At 41.1% G+C, this 23852-nt stretch overlaps 1 protein-coding gene across 11 annotated transcripts in view; it reads right to left on the reverse strand.

The window, feature by feature from the left end:
- GUCY1A1 (guanylate cyclase 1 soluble subunit alpha 1) overlaps positions 1 to 23852 on the reverse strand; it is a 72059-nt gene that overhangs the window by 32966 nt on the left and 15241 nt on the right. For 5 of the 11 annotated variants that reach the window (XM_088828056.1, XM_088828054.1, XM_088828052.1 and 2 more), the window contains 2 exons: positions 12949 to 13237; positions 6168 to 6559 (listed from right to left, as the gene is read on the reverse strand). In XM_088828056.1, coding sequence (XP_088684182.1) covers positions 6168 to 6425 — 258 coding nt within the window. In that variant the 5' untranslated portion in view covers positions 6426 to 6559; positions 12949 to 13237. Of the gene's footprint in view, positions 1 to 6167; positions 6560 to 10213; positions 10358 to 12948; positions 13238 to 23852 lie in introns of all 11 variants that reach the window. The other 6 variants (XM_055404811.2, XM_055404810.2, XM_055404807.2 and 3 more) reach the window with 2 other exon arrangements.

A 23852-nucleotide genomic window follows, 5' to 3' on the forward strand; every position in this document is an offset into this window, starting at 1 on the left:
TGTTCCAGAAACTCCGAGCATCTTTCTCTTCCCTTTCTTTCATCCCTTAAATCCAATCTGTCACCGAGTTCAGTTGATTACTGATTGAAACAAATCTTGGATTTCCCCAAACTTGTACTCATTTCTTTTCCTTGAACAAACAATCTTCACAAAATACTTACAGTGTTCTTCTCTTTTACTGATTTCTCAGTATCTCATAAATCTTCCTAGATTGCAAAATACTTATATGTAAGCCTGCATAGTTTTAAATATTGGTTGACAATTAATATCTCTTAGCAGCTTGCTCTCCCTAACCAGTTAATAAGTGGAAAGTAAATCATTGGTAACTTCTTTACATTCCATAAAAAAAAAAAGATTCTATGTATCTGCATGTGTATACAGCCGCCTTCTGTAGTTAATCCAGAGGACAGTGCAGAATTCTCTGGCTCTGTCCCAAGTTGTGAAATTCCTTTTTCCTTAAGAACTATTTATATCCCTCTTGGACTTTCCACTGGTCAAGTGAGACAGTAAAGTTAAGCAAAATCGACCAAGCTTCTAAAGAAATTATGAAAAGAACCTTCGGTTTCTAAAGAGCATATATTAATAGAACACAAAAGAAATGTGAAATTTCTTGAAAGACAATACAAGTGCTGAAAAGAAATAAAATAGTACTTAAATTTACCCATATAACAATTTTTCTGATGGTTTAGATAAGGAGAGAGAGAAAGAAGGGCTGGAGACTGCTGGGCCAGCAGGCAGATTCTGAGCAAGGGCCCAGCACCTTGTGGCAAAGGGTGATTGCCTGGCAGGCAGACAGCAGGTTTAGGAAAGGAACTGCAGGCATGTTCTTTTAAATCCGGGAAGGAAGAAGGAAACATTAGACTTGAGACCCTAAAGGAGGCAGGAGCAGACAGCCTGGGGTGCTTAAGAAGGCTTCAATATCTCAAGGGCAATTTTTTTGTTGTTTTTTTCTTATTCTTATGTATTGTTTTTTATTTCTATAGGTTATATTCTTTTAAGTGGAATCCTTAAAACCTATGGATTTTCAGTAGGTCTTTCCAGATCAATTTCATAAAAGTTTGTAGCCATTGGCACTCCCATCAGTTATATATAAGACTGTCAGTATCAGCTTCACCCCATCAAGGGTCTTTGACTTCATAGAGAGTGACTCTGGAATCACGAACACCAGCAAGTCTTTTTGGATGAAAACCCATGAAACTCTGGGTTGCTGGGAGCTTTGTCCTTGAACTGTGGTGTTGGAGAAGACTCTTGAGAGTCCGTTGGACTGCAAGGAGATCCAACCGGTCCATTCTAAAGGAGATCAGTCCTGGGTGTTCATTGGAAGGACTGATGGTAAAGCTGAAACTCCAATACTTTGGCCACCTCATGCGAAGAGTTGACTCACTGGAAAAGAGTCTGATGCTGGGAGGGATTGGGGGCAGGAGGAGAAGGGGACGACAGAGAATGAGATGGCTGGATGGCATCACTGACTCGATGGACTTGAGTTTGAGTGAACTCCAGGAGTTGGTGATGGACAGGGAGGCCTGGCGTGCTGTGATTCATGGGGTTGCAAAGAGTCGGTCACGACTGAGTGACTGAACTGAACTGAACTGATACACAATTTATTGCTCTGACCAGAAACTTGGGATGGGCAACAAGGAAAGAAAATCCATCCATCTCTGCCCTTGAAGACTTTCTCCTTCCTCACCTCGAGTACTAGTGGAAATACCACCATCCTCTCTCCTCCTCTTGACCTTTTGGTTAAACACTAGGAAATGTTTTTACCATTCTCAGTCTGTATTCTTCCTGGTCTTTCATTTCCTTCCCACTGCCACCAGGAACTTCTTTTTCTAGTCCTTTCCTCCTAACATATATGCTGCCATTGTAAGAAAGGACAAATGGTCCCTCTCTTATTGCTGGAGTTCCTAGAACAGGTGTGTTCCTGACTTTCTATGCTGAATCAGAACTTAGGACCTGCTGTATAGCATAGGGCCCTCTACTCAATATTCTGTAATAGCCTATAAGGGGAAAGAATCTGAAAAAAGAATGAATATATGTGTATGTATAACTGAGTCACTTTTCTGTACACCTGAAACTAGCACAACATTGTAAGTCAACTCTACTCCAATAAAACTTTTTTAAAAAAGAATTTTTTCAGTAAAAAGTTCTGAAGTCCTAGCCAAGCTAGAGCAGCATACGTTAGTGATATTACAGCTTAACAGGTTTTGGTGTCTGCTTTCATCATACACCATTGCTCCTCTGGAAAACTGTTATAAATTCAAAGCAAGACAAAACAAAACCCGCAAGTTTTTCAGACAAAACATTTATTGGTAAAGACTGCTGGTGTCTAGAGCTTCCTACCTTGGCACTAAGGCTTCTCGAACACACCCTGAGATGATGCAGATCACAAGAAAGTCAGGAGCAGGACTCAACTTCCCTGAGATCTCACACCTTATGACACAGAATCAACGGCTGCAGGACGGCCCTGGAGGATACTAGTATATTAACACTTCATGTACAACTGCCGTTTGATCCAGTATTTCTGGGAACACTCTGAATGGAATTTCTTAGGTCTGGTTAATGGATTAGTTGCTATTTCAGATGATTTTTAACTTTTCTTCATTTTTTCTTTTTGCCTAGAGGCTACATTAAGAAAGTTTATTTTTATGTAAGAGCAAAGAAAAGTCATTGAAAGCTTTTAAGTATGGCAGGACCTGGGATGGGATGTTTTCTATAGTTCTTAATGTTCTTCTAGACCAAGGAAATTTTAGCTCATAAGGATAATGGAATACTACTTCTTTTTTTCTTCTTGCAACCCAATATTTCACAACACATTCAGAGACTTCAGGAACTCCTTGAGTTCAGTTCAGTTCAGTTCAGTCGCTCAGTCGTGTCCAGATCCCCTTAATCCCACAAGGTGTTTGATTTGGGATAATATCCTTCATATAAGCGTGTGCTGCTGTGTGCTGTGCTGTCGCTTCAGCCGCATGTCTGACTCTATGGACTGTAGCCCATCAGGCTCCTCTGTCCATGGGATTCTCCAGGCAAGAACACTGGAGTGGGTTAGCCATGTTCTCCTCCAGGGGATCTTCCCAACCCAGGGATTGAACCCGCATCTCTTATGTCTCCTGCACTGGAAGCCCTCATATAAGCATACGTGACTCAATTTAGTTCAGGAAATGGGTTCTGATTTGCTACAACTGTAGCTAAGATCATGATGCAGTTATTTTTAAAACACTCTGCTTGAGGAGTTTACAGGATTATTGGCGAGAATTTCCATGAAAAACCAGCTAATAATATAACAGAAGAGCAACAGATTATGAATGAGGTGCAGAGACCTTCCCATCTCCCCGAGTCATCTTACAGCAAGTGATCTAACTTTCATGTGTCTTAATTTCTTCAATCAAATGAGAAGTTTGCACTAGTAAGACCTTTGTAACCTACGATTCCACGACTCTGGAATGCCATCTCCCACTCTAAATCTGCTAAGGATAATGAACTATAATACTTGTCCCCCATAAAACATAACTGGAGTTTACATATAATTATCGAAAACAAGAACGAGGATGCCATCAAATGCTATCTGGAATCTCTTCTTTTGGGCTACCGATGGGACTGAAACTGAACAGTTAGCTAAGCATTAAATCTGTTCACTTAAAAAAGATCAGTTTTTTAAAAAGCCCTATTTAATCAAAGACACCTAGATGTTTGAATAGCTGATGAAGTAATCTAGTTTGGTTGCTCTTCAGCATGAATGTATCCGGCCCTGGGATGTTCACTAAAATGTGAATGAAAATGGCCTCAGCTGTGGGAAAGTGTCCTGGTTCTTCAGGTCAAGGGCAGCCCTCTTGCCTCCTGGAAGTCCTCAGCCTGGCTTTCCCTACTACATGACAGCACACTCAAAGCTATGAGCCCGCAAACAAATGACACAGATTATCCTAAATAAAGGAAAATAAGAACACATATATTTGATATTCTGAATGTTTTTAAAAGAGATTCCAATATGTGCATGACTTCCATTGTAGGAATTCAGAATTTATCAAACAAAATAATGAAGCCAACAGGGTAATGACAGGACCTGGGGAAAGCATGGCCGCTCTCCAGCTTCCCAACCTCACCATCTGCTCATCCCTATGCTCTGCCCTTGGAAATGAGGGTGCCAACTGCTTCCCAACCAACTGACACCAACCAACTGCCTGGGAAGAGTTACATCCCTCATCCCAGCCAACACTGGCTGCTGGTGACTGGAGCAGGGAGACGGTAATTAAATATTTCCATCTCAAAGGCCACTAGCCAGTCTACTACTGTGCTTATCTTATATTTGAAATAAGTTCCCTCAACTTCCTGCCAATTTTAATTTATCCATGCTTCAAGCTTCAAGTCTCTTCTTTGCCAGTTGAGCCCATATTGCTGACAGCAGTAATTGCTGTATCCTTCAAAAGCTGTGTGACTTTGGTCAAGTCGCTTAGCCTCTCAGGTCCTTCTTGGGAATGAAACAAGGTTACCTCTGAAGTTCCTTCCAGTCCTAAAAGTCAGCAGCCTGTGGTCCTTCAGTGTTTCTCACAAGGCAAAGGGTTGGTGTGGAGTCAATTAAAAATCATCAATAAATTATGAGAGCCAGAATCTGATTCTTTCAATGCCCAGGCTCCTAGGCTAAGTGAATTTGCATAAAACTGTGAACACTGACAAGAGGGAGGAAGACACACCATGAAGACTTTCAGTGGCTCTTCTCTTTAGGCCCATGGGGTGAGGAGCTCACCACACGCCCTGTGTATTCCAAACATATTTTACCTAATTAGGTCTATGGCCTCTCCCCAGCGCTCCCTGTTTTCTCTTTTTCCCCCAGTTTTATTAAGAAATAATTGACATACATCACTGTTTACGCATGCAGCATGACACCTTGATTTACATATAGGGTGAAAGGATGGCCCCAATAGGCTCAGCTAACATCCATCTTTTCAAACAGATGCAGCACAAAGAAAAGAAAGGAAAACAAAAAACTTTCTCTTTGTGATGAGAACTCAGAGGATGTACCCGATAACCTTCCTACACACCACACAGGATGGCAGGGCCACCATGAGTTATACCCATGGTACTCATTTATCTTATCTTCCAACATCTCTGGACTAACTTCCTCTAATCCCCTTCCCCACCCTCTGCCTCTGGGGACCACATGTATGATCTCTTTTTCTATGACTTACTGTTGTTTTTTAAGAGTCCACATATGAGACCATACAGTGTTTGTCTTTCTTGAATCCCTTTAAGGGTGGTGCTCCAGATCTCAAAACAGCATTAGGCTGTGCAGCCCACAGACCTACACCAAGACACATCCGAACTGGTGACAGGGGTGTCATGAACAGGCCTGTGACCCTGACCAACCCAGCAGGACAAGGGGTGCTCTTCCCACCTCAGCAGGGATTCCCACCAGGGATTCCCTGGTGGCTCAGATGGTAAAGCGATTGCCCACAATGCTGCAGACCTGGGTTCAATCCCTGGGTCGGGAAAATCCCCTGGAGAAGGAAATGGAAACCCACTCCAGTATTCTTGCCTGTGAAATCCCATGGACAGAGGAACCTGGTGGGCTACAGTCCATGGGGTCGCAAAGAGTCGGACACGACTGAGTGACTTCACTTTCACTTTCTTTCCCACCTCATCAAGTTGGCAGGAACAGATGATGCTCTTAGGAATTAGATGAAGGAAACCCAGCAGAGAATAAGTTATTCTCCAAGGAATTTAGCTCTAAACAAATAGATAATGAATCCATAAAAATAAAAACAACAACTTGCCATCCATAAGTAACTAATGGGTCCTTGTGGGTGGTGAGAGCTGTGGATTATTTCACCTAATGCTTGTGCAAACTCTAGGGACCCAGGACTGTAAGCATGTCTATTTTCAGATAAGGATGCTGAGGCCAAGAGGATGAAACAGCTGCTCAAAGTCATAAAGCTTGTCAGAGTGCAGGGTGCTTTGGAAAAGAATGCAAGACTGTAAACATTTTAAGATTAAACACAATTTAAGAAAATGATTGCTTTTTAAAAATGTTTTTAAATGTTTTCAGATACTTGTCAAATTGTCTACATCTACTATAGCCTTGAAAGTGAGAAAGCGAGTGTTCACATTTTCCTTAGGAAAACACCCTATTACCATTTTCAAAATGTCAGTAAGATCTTGAAAGGGCAGGCACTCACCTCTGGGAAAATCAGTTTGCAAATACTCTCTGCCAAAGTGTGAAGATAGACCCGGCTGCGGCTGGTCTTCCTCCGGGGAAGCCTTCCGGGCGAGTTCTTGTCGGGGACACCTGGACAGACGCCTGCCTGCCCTGGGGTAGCTGCTGGCCCACTCCCTGTGGCTTCCCCCAAGGGCTCTCTGGGGACCTGCCCCGGGGCCAGCAGGGAGAAGGGGCAGTCCCCCGTGATCTGCAGGTCCTTCAGCTTCGCACAGAACATGGTGATAGCTCCTGGGCTTGGTTCTTCTTACCAGGATGGACACACAGAAGCCACTAGTGGACCAGAGATGCTGGTGACCAGGGAGTCCGGGGGCTGCAGAAGGTCAGAGGAGAAAGCGGAGTGGCTCTGTATTCCTATGGAAAGAGAAAAACACAGGTATGAAAAAGTGAAGACCATACAGTCCTATGTCATTTTCAAGTTAAAAAAAAAAAAATCTGGTGCAAATGTCCATTATAAAATGGATGAAATGTTTGGTAAAGATCTTATTTCCTATGTGTGCATTATAGTATACTAGAAAAATACTTGCTTTTAGTATTTTAATATTTTCAAATGGAATATAATTTTCTCCAAAATGTCTTTAGCACAAACTACTGATTCCCGTTTTTATACCCCATTTGGTCTCATTTGATTCCACAAGGGTGAAATATTGTGGTTTTATGACAGAAGCTGGGTCTTAAACTATGTCATATCACTGCTGATACTACTAAATTCTCATTAGTTTGTATTTTCTAAAAAATCAGAGTAGCATGCATAATGTCTCCTAAACATACCTAAAGAAAAAATGTATATAATGATGCCCAAGTATATGTTGTTAGATCTGAAACATTGTCTTTTACATGAAAAAAATTAATTGAAATGATTAGTGCCAAAGAGACTTGTCTCTATAAATAGTAAAATATTTTTAAAATATCACCAAAATTAAAAACAAATAATATTTTTTCAAAAGACTCCTGATTCCTAAGAAGAGGCCATTGGATTTACAGGAGACTTTGGATACAAATCCAGATGATGCTGGAGTAATCCACGAAGGCCTCTCTCCCTGGGAGTCCCCAAAGTCAGGAGCATGACCCTTCTGGCCAATTTTCTCCTGTACTTTTGTTTTTGTTGATGTTGTAATGGAGCCTCCACACAAGTCACAACCCATGTCTCATTAGTTAACTTTTCAGTGGAACCATCTGGTTGTAAATTCAGTTTGTCAACAGTACAATGATGTTGATTAACTGGGTCCACCGACTATTTCCATACTTGGAAAATCAAAAAACTCAAAAAAGAGGGAAAAAGAACACATGGTCTGGTACAGTGCTAAGAACCCTGTATTTACATTTAAGCTTCACAGCAACCACTTGAAATAGGTATTCTTATCACCAGTGGGTCAGAGACTCAACGTTTGTGTCATCTTTGATTTGAAATGCTAGAACGTACAAGAGCTATGGTTCAAACACAGGTTCATCTGATTCCAGGGCCAATGGGTTTCAATTAACTCAAACTCATATATTACCAAGTTACACTTGTTTCTAAACAATCAGGCTTAGTTTATACACTAGAATTAATTTATCTTGAAGATATGGTTTATAAGTTTACATTAGAAAGCAAACAAGAACGTAATTATCCTGCTTGCTGGCTGGTGGTACTTGAATCATCCAGGATAAAGGATTATACTTCAGTCTTTGGAATTGGAGTTCATTTACTTTGTGTCTTTTCTAAGCACCTCAGTGCTCTCAGTATGTTACTAATGTATATAACATCAGCTTATAATTTCTCACAGATAAATTACTGATAGGCTTAGAACAATGGACAATTCATTTTCCAAACTGGGACAAATAAGGAAGCTGAATTCACATCTGACAGCCCCTGGGGTCTTGCTGGGTTATCAGGTTTGCGGAAGATGACGGATGCTGACAGGCCAGAAGAAACTGCTGGAACTCTCTGCTTCTTTTTATTTTTTAATTTTATTTTATATTGGAGTATAGTTGACTTACAATGTTGTGTTAGTTTCAGGTGTACAGCAAAATAGTTCAGTTTTACAGATACATGTATCTATTCTTTTTCATATTCTTTTCCCTTAGTGTGTATCTTTTTTTAAATTTATTTTTTAATTGAAGCATTAATTTAATTGATGCTTTACAGAATTTTGTTGTTTTTTGTCAAATCTCAACATGAATCAGCCATAGGTATACATTTAATTCAAACTCCTAATTTATCCCTCCCCCTTTACCATTTGGTAACCATAAGTTTGGTCAGACACGACTGAGCGACTTCACTTTCACTTTTCACTTTCACACATTGGAGAAGGAAATGGCAACCCACTCCAGTGTTCTTGCCTGGAGAATCCCAGGGACGGGGGAGCCTGGTGAGCTTCCGTCTAAGGGGTCACACAGAGTCGGACACGATTGAAGTGACTCAGGAGCAGGAGGAGCAGGAACCATAAGTTTGTTTTCTATGTCTGTGAGTCTGTTTCTGTTTTGTAAATAAGTTCTTTTGTGTCATTTTCAAAGATTTCACCTGCATGACTCTGTTTCTTAACATCAAACCCCAAATCTGTGTTCATACATAATTTATGAATCTTCAGTAAGGTACAAAGGGAGATCCTTTCAGCATTAAGGAGCAAAAACCATATTCTGCCAGCAGAGAACAGGGCATGGTCTCTTTTAGAGGCTGCTGGGTGCCTAGAGGTGATCTGGTGATGGAGGACTGGTTACTGGATTCTGAAAGACCTGCAGATCTACAGCTGTCCACCAAGATCTGTTTAAGATTCAGTTCTACAAGTAGCTGTTTCTTAGTCTTTAATGCTTCTCAACAACACTATTGAGCATGCATGCTAAGTCACTTCAGTCCCATCTAAGTCTTTGTGACCCTATGGACTATAGCCTGCTAGGCTTCTTTGTCTTTGGGTTTCTCCAGCCAAGAATACTGGAGTGGATTGTCATTTCCTACTTGAGGGGATCTTCCCATCCAGGGATCAATCCCACATCTCATATGTCTCCTACATTGGCAGGAGCGCCACCTATTACTATTTATTAACTCCTGTCCTCCGGCATGGTGGAGATCAGGGGTCCAACCTCCCCATAAAGGCAGAGTGGGTCACTTCAGCTTGTGATCAATGCCTCAACTCTGCCACTGCAGCAGATACACAGGGGAGAGGGCGTGGACATGGTCCCATGAAAACAGGCTGCACAGGCCATAGTACTGACTCGTGTTTGCAAAAAGCTAAGCAAATTAGATGAAGCGTTTTAATACAAAGATAATTTTAACCATGGGGTTAGAGTTACTTCCTCATCACCTCTTCCCACTACCAAAATAGAGAACCTCTCTGGATTCGGTTTTGCACAACTTGAAAGTAATTAAGAAGAGTCTAGTAGATAATTCTAAATAAATATTTATTAATAAAAATCAAAATACCATTATTTTATGTGAATTTTTAGGAAGAAAAATTGTATTAATTGAATGTCATAGTTTCAGTTACATAAAAATATAATACAATAACTAGAAAAGAGGGCACTTAAAAAAAGGTCATAAAAATAGAAGATTATATGTTGCAGCTAATGCAGGTCTGAAATTTCTTCCTAAAATCAGTTATTCTGGTACATATTATAATTTTAGTATTGGACTGAGGATTCCGACATAATGTAGTTTATGAAAATTCTTCCATTATGCTTAATCTTCTATTTAAATTGGATTTCAACCCTTGTTCTCAAACCCAATATTTTATCCTCTTCTCTTCAATATCATTAGAGCAGAACACAACTGACCAGTCAGACTTCCTGGAAATTCTTTTTTCTCCAAGATGACACAGTGCTCTAATTTCCAGCCAATGTGCTTAACATGTTTTTCTTTTTTTTTTTTTTAATTAAAGTAAAAACAGCAACAGGAAACAAATTGTGCTTACTTCAAGATCAGTTAAGTGTTTAGTCTCATTAAATCACATATGTATCAACAAACTAATTAGCGTCCCTCGTCTGTGCAGCTGATGAAATTACACTACGAACAGATGCAGCCAATGCCAGTACCTTGGAAACTCGTGTTTGTCAGTCATTTGCCAGGTTGCCAGGAAGACAGACTATGCTCTTCAAGGGAACCAGTGATGATTCTTTTGTATAACATTAGCAGCAACTTAAGAAATGGCTGGGTCAGTTCCTGAATGCAATACAGAGCTGGGTGTAGATGTGGTAGTGACATGCGAGGGAAAAAAACAAGTGAATTGAAGTGATAAATTTGGTGACAAGGCCTTGGGAGGCAGTGGGAGAGATATTCTCAGAAATTCAAAGAGGTATTTGCCATCCCCCAGGCTGACGATTGGAGTTTCAGCTGGCGTGCTGTGATTCATGGGGTCGCAAAGAGTAGGACACAACTGAGCGACTGAACTGAACTGAACTGAGGCTGATGATTAAACAGCCTCCAAATCAACTGAATGTTTTCTCCCTTTACTGGTAAGTGATTAATTCCTCTAGAGTGACGATAAAGACCCGTCTATTGACCTCATATCAATAACCAGGATGCAAAAACAGTATATATATTTATACGTATAACTGTTCACTGGCTGTACATCTGAAACTAACACAGCATTATAAATCAACTATACTCCAATATAAATTTTTTAAAAAATAACCAGGATGCATTGCTGTGTAGGTAATGAGATACTCCATCATTAATCTCCAAGGAAAGAATTAAGCACAAACCCTTGTTTTCCACATGTGAAAAACCCGGAGCGGGGAGGTGGGGGAAGCACCCCATACAAACTCTCTCACACAGAAAGCCTGTTTTACAATAGCAGGTCACATGCCAGGCTTAGCACCCAGCCATACCGAAATCTGTGATTCAAGAAATATGTGTTTTAGGATTAAATTCCAAAGTCCAGATTTAGAAGAGTAGCTGAAAGAAGAGAGAACTTCAAAACAAACTCCCTTGGTAAGGATAAAGTGTGCATGCCCCACCCAAATTGTAGCAACCATCTTCATAAACAAATGTCAAGAAGGCAGCTTAACATTCAGAACATCGAACGTTTTCACTCCTCCAAAGCTGAAAAGTTGTTCAATAAAATTTCAAAAATCAGGCCTTCAAAATGTGTTTCTTTTCACTTGGCAGGAAGCAATATTTACAGAACAAGTCCCCTGTGACAGACCAGGGAACCTGGACAAAGTAGTAAAAAAACTGTGCCTCCCTGAGTGGAAGGAAAAGGCAAGGGAGAGCCGGGTTCCTTCATGATGCCCCTGCTCCCAGCTCCAATGCCAGCTCTGCTTCTTTTTCCAGTCACAGCCCCGTGCAGCACTCAGCCCGTTGACACAAGATTTATTCTTCCACTGGCCAGGCTCTGGCTTTGTTTTCACCGTGTCACCCAAACCTCCTTGCTAAATTCAGCCATGAGCTCCTGAAAGCTAAAGCTCCAAACACACCTGACCTTCCCCTGGCATTTTGCTTTGCGTAAGCGCCGTTCCCACAGATTCTCTGATGCACTGGCTTGCGTCTTGCCTCCTGCTTCATCCCTTCATTTGTTCATGTTCCAGTCTACTCAACAAGCATTTATGAGTGGCCTACTATATGTGGGACATTCTTCCAGGTGCAAGGGCAGAGCCATGGGCAAAAGTCATCATAGTCAGGCGGAGCTTACAATCTAGCAGGAAGACTAGACTATTTTTAGTTTCTTACTCCTAATTTATCCCCCCTCCCATCCTTTTACCCCTTTGGCAGTGATAAGTCTGTTCTCTATGTCTGTGAGTCTGTTTCTGCTTTGCAAATAAGTTCATTTGTATCATATTTTAGGTTCCACATATAAGTGATATCATATGGTATTTGTCTTTCTCTGACTTCACTTAGTATCATAATATCTAGGTCCATCCACATTGCTGCAAATGAAATTATCTCATTCCTTTGTATGGCCGAGTAATATGCCATTGTATAAAAGCACCGTATTTCCTTTATCCATTCTTTGATTGATGGACATTTAGGTTATTTCCATGTCCTGACTATTGTAAATAGTGCTGCTGTGAACACTGGGGTGCATGATCTTTTTGAATTATGGTTTTCCCCAGATATATGCCCAGAAGTGGGGTTGCTAGATCATATGGTACTTCTATTTTTGGTTTTTAAAGGAAGCATTTCTACACTGTTCATCGTGGCTGTCCATAGTGGCTGTACCAGTTGAAATTCCCAGCAACGGTGTAAGAGGATTAGGAAAACTACTTCTGACATGCAGCCCCAAGTGTGACATGTGCTATCAAACAGGGTGCACTCTAGGAGTGACACCAGGGATCCCAATCCGGTTCCAGGAGGAAGAGACACCCAAGATGAATGGTGACTGTGAGCCGAGAGAAGAGAGACCCAGAGAAAACAGCATGCTTGGAGGCCAGGACAGACCAGGGCACGTCCCAGGAAATGAACGGGCCCAGCCCGGCCGGAGTGTGCGGCCAGGGAGAACCGGGGGAGGGTGATGCAGATGAGCCAGCGGAGGTCTCAAGATGTACAGATGGGGGCGCGTGTAAACCATGCTACCTAAGCCACCACTCTCTTCTAAGGGTTGGGTGACTAAGAAGTGAGAATACCATTGTATTTTCAAGAGATTATCTGAAATGCAGGATGAGGGACAGGTCAGAGTTGGACAGGCGGCTGATCTGGGTTGGATCAGAAAGTGGCCCTGTGGATAAAAAGCAGATCAATTTCGAAGCATCTCCGAGAGAGAACCCACAGGCTTCGTCTCCTGGTGGGACGCAGAGCTGAAGGCAAGGGAGCCCACAGGCTCCTGACTCACCTTATCAATAAACCATAGCCTAGGGGAGACCAGGATCCAGAAGAGCACCCTCTAAAGTTGTCCACAGCTCACGTCCCAAGACCAGGTTATTCGTCATAACCAAGTCCAGATGTGGGGTTTGCAATATTACATGACCATTCATGGGGACTGGGCTGCTCCAATTGTCCTCTGAAGCCTTCTTTAGGGAAGCAGCTCCTCCTTATTCCAAAGCTCAGACACGGGCAAGCTGACAGCAGTTCAGATTCCAGGCCGGCTACTGACTTCCACAGTGCAAGGCAGTTCCAGCTCTCTGCGCAAGCGGAAGATGCTTAGTTTAAATTTTTGTTACTAAGAGACCATGCTGGCCACCCTCCGCAGAACAAGGAAGTTACCTCTAAAGGTCATGGCAACCTCAGTCCTGGGGACCCAAAACACAAAGAACTCTCCTTTTCCTGAAAATAACTGCCTTGCTAAAGCTACAGCACTGGACACAAATGCTTAACACACTACATTAATTCTTTCTTAAAAATAAGGTGGAAGTGATCCATACCATTCTTGGATTCATCAGGCAATTCCGTGATAATTTTGAAATAAGAGCAATGTTGACACTCTAGAGCTGGGAGATTTTAAGTCTAAGAATTATCACTTTTTGATTCTCAATTTTTATAGCAAACTGTTACAGGATGCTTTATGACTAATTAAAGAACAAAACTTTGGGGACTGTAAATTCTAAATATCTGTGCTTTTAAACCTCTCTACCAGGATTATCACTGAAATCTGAGTGCATACAGTTAGTATCTCTTCAAATTAAATATCATTCCCTCTTAGTGGCAGGTCACAAGGAAATCATATAAATGTTTCAATATTTTGTCCCAGAAATATGTGGAATACTTTCCAGCTCTTCCTAGAATCCACATCATACTTATACTGCTCAAATTCTGTTCTGTTCTGCTTAGTCGCTCAGTTGTGTCTGACTCTTTGCGACCCCGTGGACTGTAGCCTACCAGGCTTCTCCATCCATGGGATTCTCCAGGCAAGAATACTGGAGTGGGTTACCATTTCCTTCTCCAGGGGATCTTCCCGACCCAGGGATCGAACCCTAGTTCCTTACAATAACTTCATCTTTTTATGAATATGTTTACAGAAAATGTGGTGATTCTTCTGCAGAGTTACGAGAGACAAGTGATTCCTTTTTACCCTATAAAAAGCCATTTTGTTTTCATCTGTTTGCAGATACTGTGGATTTTTGTGATGTGGTTTGGCTCATACTCACTAATGGGGGATAATGTCAGTGTAAAATAGGGGTCACCTAGACCCCCATTCACCCCTGCAAGTCCCCTCAGCCCAGCTTGAATATACTCCCTCTCTTATTACAGTTTCCTTTTTTAGTTCCCTTTCTCAATAACTCATCAGGCTCTTCACTTTCCTATAGTCCCTTCCCATCAAGCTACCTCTTCCCCTTAAACTGATCCTGTAATTACTGTAGTGCGGTATTCATCAGAATTCAGCTTGTCTTTTTAACTAAGCTTTTATGTTTGTTAGGACTGTTATAGCTTTAGCTACTGCCATAAGTGTTGATTGGTTTCACTTCAACACATTTTCTACCCATAAGTCCATTTATTTTTAGTGCATAATTTTGCAGCATACAGAGATTTTTAGGAATACTTGTATCATGTTGTATGAGAAATGCCTGTAGTTCAACAGTGTTTGAAATTTACAAGTAAGGTGAAATCCTACTTAATTACTTAGGGAAAAAAACAATAAAGTCACATTCTCTAAGACTATAGATTTCATTACTATTTAGGTAGTAACACTGATGAAACTTTTAAAACGGACCAGGTGTGAGGACCCAAGTCAGCTTCCAGGACCAAAGGCTGAGTTAGGTTCCAACATCAAAGGCTGTGTGTTTACCTCTTGACTCTACCCTTTCTCAACTCGGTGATTTTAGTCAAATTCCTAAGCTAATTCACCCCGACTCTCTCCATATGGAAATAGGTATCCTAATAAGAACTATTTCCTACATGTGCTGTGAAGTCAACCATCCCAATTACTCCTCAGCAATAGGGTGATATTGAATCATTTTCTTAACTTCACTGAGCTTCTGTTACCTTGCGCATAAAACGATGAGGAAAAAGGGGTATATGAATGATTAGGGAAAAGTTATGCAAGGCATTCCACAGGATAATCTGGCTCACAGAAGTAACTAAATAAATGATTGACAAATGTATTCTATCTTCTCAGAAAGACAGGTAATATGCTAAGCCTATGACACTTTTAATCATCACTTTTCAAAGCCAAGTAAACTCATTTATAGCAGGTGCTTGCTGCTGCTAAGTCACTTCAGTCGTGTCCGACTCTGTGTGACCCCATAGACAGAAGCCCACCAGGCTCCCCCTTCCCTGGGATTCTCTAGGCAAGAACACTGGAGTGGGTTGCCATTTCCTTCTCCAAAGTGTGAAAGTGAAAAGTGAAAGTAAAGTCGCTCAGTCGTGTCCGACCCCTAACGACCCCACGGACTGCAGCCTACCAGGCTCCTCCATCCATGGGATTTTCTAGGCAAGAGTACTGGAGTGGCTTGCCATTGCCTTCTCCGATAGCAGGTGCTTAGTGTACCAGAAATACAGAAAACATTCTCCTCTTGAAGAACATTACCACATACCAAGAAAGTCATATCTATGTCAATAGTTAGAGTTCTGTTTATTGAATTACAAAATAATGGAGTATACAGCATAACCCAGAGCACTGAGATTCTATTTTGGTTTCATCTTATGTAATTCTATTAACTAATAAGTTGCATGCCAAATTTCTTTAATAAAATATTAGAATAAACATTGAAGAACTATGCTAGATTTTAAATCTCTTTTTCTACTCATTAAACCAAACTTGTTATATCAATCAAGCAAATCTTATGTCATTACAGTGCATACTATTTTCAATAAATCCAAATTATTTCCAATGTGGAACATTTTTAAATTAAAACCAAGCTAAAACAGGAATCCCATGGTATCTGATTTTCTTTTCCTAGAATGCTAGATTGAAAATGATTAGTATGTATTATACAAAGAATCTTATCTCCAACTTTTGCTTTTATAAGTTACCTGTTCTTCTCAAAATTGATTCAGTGGTAACCCTCTTATCTATTTACCTCTCAAAGTTGGTTTATTTTGTAGAAAGGTTTAAGCGATGAGGAGGGAGAGTTGATACACTTCGGAAAATGTTTAAGATACTTGTGAAATCAAGATAAGTCACCCAACATCTGACTAAAATAGGTTTGTGACAAGAGTAAAGTCAATTCTGATACTGACTGTCACAGCTGTGGAGCATCTGATTTAATATTTTGAACAATGAGGAGGCATCCAAGTGACTTCTCCTTGATGGGAAAGAAGGGTGACCTCATGAGCATGGATTCACTCTACAGTGGAAGAAAGTCAAATTATCTGAGCTCCAACCTATCACATTTGGAAGGAAGATTCTGGAAGAAGACACAATAGTGAGTTTTGATCCTTCTAGACCAGCCCTTGGAACTTTTACCAAGATCCTTGAGAAAAAAGGACCACAAACTAACAGAGTCATAAAAACCTGAGACTTGTAAGCTCTGCTGGAGACGGAACCTTCTCCAGCCTAACCAAGAACAAATTAATCAAGACACATAGGCCTAGCCACATGGAAACCAACAAAGAGCAAAACAAGGAGACCAGGAAGAAATGCATCGTGATGGAGGCATGGGAGGTGGAGGAGATGCTGGTCCTGGAATAGTGGGAGGGTCAGAGGAAGGTAAACCAGCCCCGAGGAAGACCCGGAAACTCAGGGAGCTGGCAGACCATGGCCTGTGGGTCAAATCCAGCCTGCTGCCTGTTTTTGTCCAGCCCTTGTGTGAAGAATGGTCTTCATATGATGAAGTGAAGAAAAACCAAAAGAATATTCCATGATAAATGAGCACAACATGAAATTCAAATTTCCATGTCCATAAATACAGTTTCACTGGAACACAGCCATGTTGTGCCATAATAAGAAATATATATCTGGTCTCTGCCCACTCCTGCTCTTTTCTGTTTCCTGGCACACAGCTCCCTAAACCCTTGGAATCTCCAGAGTGATGGTCTTTTTTTTTTAATGCTAATGAGGTAGCTGGTGGGGCCCTTGGGTCACCTAGGACACAGCAAGCCACCTGGGGTTAGAGGGTTGGAACTTTACATCCCACCCAGATCTCTGGTGGGTAGGGGAAGGAGAGGCTGAAGTTTGAGTTAATCAAGAATAGCCAATGATTTTTCTTTTTTTGTGCTTTTATTTTTTTGATTAATTTTTATTGGGGTGTAGTTGCTTTACAATGTTGTGTTAGTTTCTGCTGGTACAGCAAATTGAATCAGTCATATGTATACACACATCCCCCTTTTTGGGATTTACTTCCCATTTAAGTCACCACAGAGCACTGAGTAGAGTTCCCCATGCTATACAGTAGGTTCCCATTTGTCATCTGTTCTATACATAGTAGTGTGTATATGTCAATCTCAATCTCTCAAATCATCCCCCCCACCCCTACCCCCTTGGTATCCACATGTGTCTGTCTTTCTGCTTTGCAAACAGGTTCGTTTGTACCATTGTTCTATATTCCATGTATAAGTGATATTACATCATATTTGTTTTACCCTGACTTACTGCACTCTGTGTGAGTCTCTAAGTCCATCCACATCTCTGCAAATGATGACCAATGATTTAACCTTAATGCCTACATAATGAAGCCTCCATAGAAAACCCCAACTGTGGTGACAAGCTCCTGGGCTGGGGAACACGTGGAGGTGTTAGGACAGTGGGGTGCCCAGAGCCAATGAAGTTCCAGGTCCTTCCCCACACCTTCCCTGGGTGTCTCTTCCATCTGACTGTTCTTGAATTGTATCCTTTTATAATAAATGTGTATACAGTAAGCAAGCTATTTTCCTGAATTCTGTGAGCTCATCTAGCATATTATGGAACACAAAGAGGGGAGATGCGCAGACCTTTCATTCATGGTTAGCTGGTCAGAAGCACCAGAGGCATGAATGTGAGATTAGGATCTGAAGTCAGGGCAGTCTTGTGGGACTGCCCTCAACCTAAGGGATCTGACACTAACTCTAGGGATATGGTCTCAGAACTGAATTAAACTGTAGGACACCCAGCTGGTGTTGCAATTTCTGGGGAGAGGAAACACACACATTTGGTGTTGGAAGTGAAGTACTGATAATACAGGAAAAACAGGGGTTTTCATGTTTACAAGTTCATTCATTTACACGTGGCCTAAGGTTGCAGCTTTGGAACAATAGTGGCAGAACCGAGTAATTGCAAGAGACCCCCAAGGCCACCAAAGCCTAAACTATTTACTGTCTGATCCTTTATAGACTCAGTTTGCTGATCTTATAAAACATCATATACATTATCTCCTTGAATCATCACTATCATCCTATGGGGAGTGTGTATTTATATCTTTTACATAAAAATGCAGGTGTGAGATGCCCTCTCAGGACCCCATGAACTCTCATGAGACCCCCTTGTGCAAAATTTTACTTTTATCTCTATGGTTGGGAAAGCAAGTAGAGTCAGAAGACAACTAGAAAGGCTGTGGGTGTCTCTGACATACTCAAGGGGTCTTTATAGTAAAGCAGAGGAATAAATTACAGGAAAGTGTATTTTTCTGAGAAATTTTCCTTTAAAATCCTAAGGAGAAGGCTAAAAAAGGTGAAAAAATAGAGGTGGATTGGACTAACGCTGACACAGAAGAGAGTGAGATTTTGAGTAAGACCCCCTCCTCTCCCCTACCATTCAACCAGGGCTCCGTCCTGGCAACACCAGAGAGTCTCTCTGGTAGGTCCACGGGGCACAGGCCACCAACCATTTAGAGGCCACCGGGCAGGAAGGAGCCTTCTCAAGTGTTCTGTTCAGCTCTTTCTGATTCTTCAGACAGAAAACAGTCTTTTGTCATTGACATTGACACAATGCTGGAACCAGGCCAGCCAAAGAAATGCGGCAAATTCCACCAGAAATTCAATTCTTTCTGAATTTTTACATTATGATTGAAAGTGTTAGTTGCTCAACTGTGTCAGACTCTTTGAGACCCCATGGGCTATAGCTCACCAGGCTCATCCATCCATGGGATTCTCCAGGCAAGAATACTAGAGTGGCTTGCCATGCCCTCCTCCAGGAGATCTTCCCGACCCAGGGATCGAATCCAAGTCTCCTGCATTGCAGGCAGATTCTTTACCATCTGAGCCACATTGGTTCAAAAGAAATCATTACCAGAAATGACACTTGGCTTCTGAGCGTGGGTTTGCAGGTATATATCTGGATACCGCAAACGACATGTTGAGAGAGTGAGTCCTTTCCCATTAAATCTAAAACCACAACAACATTGTTTTAAGGCCTTCTTGTCTCTAACTGCTTGGAAACAGGGAAAGTTCCAAGAAACCTTCCTGTTCACAGTGAACCCAAACAATGCTTCTCCTTCATTTCAGTATCGTTTACACAAAGACACAGCATTTACATAACACAAGTTCAGAGCCTGAAAAGACATTAGAGATTATTTACTGCAATCCTTCCCACTCACAGATGGCAGAACAGAAATCCAGATTCTTGTGACTTGGCCCAAAGCCAAAGCTGCTGAGGGTCAGAGGTTACTCAGAAAGGGAGGCCGTTTGACCTGGAGTCCAGAGTTCACTCCCATGCACTCTGATTGCCTCCTCAACTGAAAGGCTGGGAGGCCCTCACCTTCTGTGGGCCCCCCACCAAAGCTGCAATGGCTTCAAGAACTTCACACTTGGTCCTCTGAGTTCAAGTTTCACACCTGAAAGTTACTGTACATGCTGCACTTCATCTTCATACCACACCAATATGAATGCACACTGTAAAATTGTTTTGGCATCTACAGCTTCTAAAACATTTCCCCAGGCTCTTTTTCTTGATTTTTCTCATCACCTTTTGCACTTTCTCAAGAAGCTATCTTTAGTCTTTCTTTAATTCTCCAAACATATTTTCTAAATAGCCTGACTTATTCATTACCCTGTCTCTGCCACTTAATTGAAAGTTAAGTATGTTTCCAGCCTTAATCTAACAAGCCAGTGCAGGTCACAATTTATCCAGCTGTAGGCATCTAGTAAGTTATTTTATGCTGAAATTAAAAGACAAGACTATCAGCTTGGAGTCATCTGGTATAAACATGGAAGGGATATAGATGTATTAAGTCCTTATTATATGGGTCACTCCATCTTTTCCCTTTATTTTACCTAGGTCCTTCTGTACACGCAACACAAATACAAATATGTAGCAACTGGAGAAGAAATTATTTTGAAAATGTTTTCCTGTATGTTTTCCTTTTCTATTTTATTGTTTTGTATGAGCTGTCCTATTCATTTTTATTATATTTGTCAATTATCTTCCTTTTCCATTTTATTATTTAATGTTTACCTTTTGGGGAAGGGAAAAATATCTCATTGCACATAGAAATGCATGAAGTTCACTAAGGTCATTTGAAAATGACGAGAGATTGGACGTGAAGTCATGAGCAGAAGGGCGTGCCATGAAAGAAGGACAGTGCGGGTGAACGGAGGGGATACAGGAAGTTGTGGGGAGTGCAGGAAAGGATGGTGCCAGAGATAGTCCAAAATTAAAGCTGGCATCAGTGGCAACTGACGAGGTCCGAGGAGCAGGATGACTCAGGTTTTGCCTGGGAGGATGATGTGCCATGAATAGAAACTGGCAGCAGAAGCCAGGTTGAGAGAAGGATGGTCCACTGTGTTTTGTACACATAGATCGTGAACTGTTAAGTGGGACATATGGATAGAGATACATCTAAAAATTCAAGTCTTTAATTAAATAGCATAAAACAGATTAGAGATATGAATCTGTGGTTCTCCACATAGAGGAAGTCATTCAAATCAGGACTTTAACTCAATCTGTTCAATGTTAAAGGGCAACAAAAGAAATAGAAAGTAGCCAATGGAAGATTCTGGTGAATATTAATACTTAAGGGTGTTATGATTCAGATGGAGAAGCAGAAATAAGAAAAGTGTGCTGAGAAGGAAAAAGAAGAGGGTACTGTTCAAAAAGAGGTGTTTGTTGGGAGTCTGAAGACAGCGTATGGTGGTCAGACAGGCTGCCATAACACACTACCATAAACTGGGTAACCAGGTGGCCTGAGCAATATTAATGCATTTTCTCAAGTTCTACAGGTGGGAGACCAATGTCATGGCATGAGCATGGATAAGTTTTAGTGAAAGCTGTCTTTTTGGCTTGCAGATGCCTACCTTCTCACAGTGCCTTCACATGAGGGGGAGAGAAAGAGAGAATGATAATTCTCAGGTGTCTCTTGTTAAAAAGGGCACCAACCCCATCACAAGTTACTGTAACAGGGAAGAACACCTCTGACTCCATATTGGAACTGCTTCTTTTTCTCTACCTTTTGTGTTCTATTGCTTTTACTACAAATGAATCACTAAAGGGATGGAAGTGTACAATAGCTGGAATATCTATTCCAATAGCTGGAAGTGTACAAAATGGACTGTCTCTGGGAACAATGCTTCCCATGCCTGAGCATTAGGTTAAAATACCTTTGTTCAGCTCACAGGAAACATTCTGAGGAGGCCCACCTGTGAATAGCTGCAAGAAAGAAAAAGTTAACCCATCTTCTCCAGGGTCTGGCTGGAACCACAAAATATTTGCAATAATCTATTAAGAGCCTCTTGATGAAGTTGAAAGAGGAGAGTGAAAAAGCTGGCCTAAAACTCAACATTCAAAAAACTAAGATCATGGCATCTGGCCCCATCACTTCATGGCAAACAGATGGAGAAACAATGGAAACAGTGACAGACTTTATTTTCTTGGGCTCCAAAATCACTGTGGATGGTGACTACAGCCATGAAATTAAGACACTTGCTTCTTGGAAGAAAAGCTATGACAAATTTATACAGTGTATTAAAAAGTAGAGACATTACTTTGCCAACAAAGGTCCATCTAGTCAAAGCTATGGTTTTTCTAGTAATCGTGTATGGATGTGAGAGTTGAACCATAAAGAAGGCTGAGCACCAAAGAATTGATGCTTTTGAACAGTGGTGTTGGAGAAGACTCTTGAGAGTCCCTTGGACAGCAAGGAGATCAAACCAAACAATCCGAAAGGAAACCAATCCTGAATATTCATTGGAAGGACTGATGCTGAAGCCGATGCTCCAATACTTTCTATTAGAATAGACCCTGATGCTTGGAAAGATTGAAGGCAGGAAGAGAATGGGATGACAGAGGATGAGATGGTTGGATGGCATCACGGACTCAATGGACACGTTGGAGCAAATTCCAGGAGATGGTGAAGGATAGGGAAACCTGGCATGCTGCAGTCCACGAGGTCGCAAAGAGAAGGACATGACTGAACAATAACAACAAAAAAATCACCTTTTATACTTTACTGCCTCACGTCCCCTTCTTTGCTTTACAAAAGAAACTGGAATCCAAACTCAGGGAAGATGGTTCTTTGGGACACGAATCCACCATCTTCTTGATCTGGTCGCTTTCTGAATAAAGCCAATATTCCTTGTCCCAACAACTCATCACTGGATTTATTGGCCTGTCATGCAGCAAGCTGTATGAGCTTGTACTTGATAACACCCCCACCCTATGATCTTACCTAAACCTAATACTAACCAATAAACATCTCTTTATGTCAATAATATTAGTCATGAGACAAAAACCCATTAGAATATCTAAAATTTAAAAGTGACAATGTCAAGACTTTATGATGATAGGAAATAACTGGAATTTTTCATAAACTGCTGGTGGGAATGAGAAAATGAACAATCACTTTGGAAAGCAGTTTGGTTGTTTCTGAAAATGCTGACATAACCTATCATACCACTCAGCTATTCCATTTCTAGGTAATTACTCATGAGGAAAGTAAATACATATACAAACAAAGGCCTGAACACAGATATTCATGAAGCAGCTTTACTTCTAATAGTCAAAAACTGGAAACAATTGAGATGTCTTCAATCACATGAATGAATGAAAAAGATGCTGTATAGCCATACAGTGCAAAGTATGTATCCAGCCGACACTTGCAACAAAGATAAATCTCAAAACTATTATGTGAGTAAATGGGACTGCATACATGAGTCCACACTGAAATATTACTTTGTGTAAAATCTAAGCACTGCAAGCAAACCTATACCTACAGATAGCCAATTAACAATTTCCTGCAAATAGAGGACAGGGTGCTGATTGGAAAAGGACACAGGAGAAATGACAGAAGTGATTTTTATCTGGATTGTGGTGGTGGTTTCATGCGTGTGTACAGTTGTCAAATCTTATCTAATTATTGTCTGGTTTTTGTATTTGAGGTTGTTTGTATTAATATATGTTGTACCTTATGGGGTCGCACAGAGTCGGACACGACTGAAGTGACTTAGCAGCAGCAGCAGCAGCAGCATGTTGTACCTTAGCCAAGTTTAAGGGGAAAAAACTCAGTGGAGGACTACAAGAAACCTAAATGAACTAAATTCCAAAGTAAATAAGACCTGGGCTATTTTCATCCCAGAAGAAGTGGTGGAAGATGCAAAATCTCCCACAGGTCAGAGGCTTTTTATCAGACTTTTAGCAGCTGCAGGAGAGACCAGAACACCAAGAACCCCTCAGCTAAGATGCATATGTGGTATATGTTACACACACCCGATACATGACATGAGGAGAGGAAGAAAAAAGTGACTCACAATCAAGAGAAAACAGTCAACAGAAAGAGACCAAGAAATGGCCCAGATGCTGTTATCAGACAGAACTTTAAAAACAACCATGAGAAATATATATTAGAATCCAGTGGTATAGTTGAATAGCAGCCATAAGAGGGGGTTTCCATTAAGAAACAGAATGCAAAGAAAAAGAAACAATTGGAAATGCTAAAAATCACAGCAACAGAAATA

Source organism: Moschus berezovskii, chromosome 19 (assembly GCF_049115385.1).
Source record: "Moschus berezovskii isolate FMDL1 chromosome 19, NW_MosBer_1.0, whole genome shotgun sequence".
NCBI lineage: Eukaryota > Metazoa > Chordata > Mammalia > Artiodactyla > Moschidae > Moschus > Moschus berezovskii.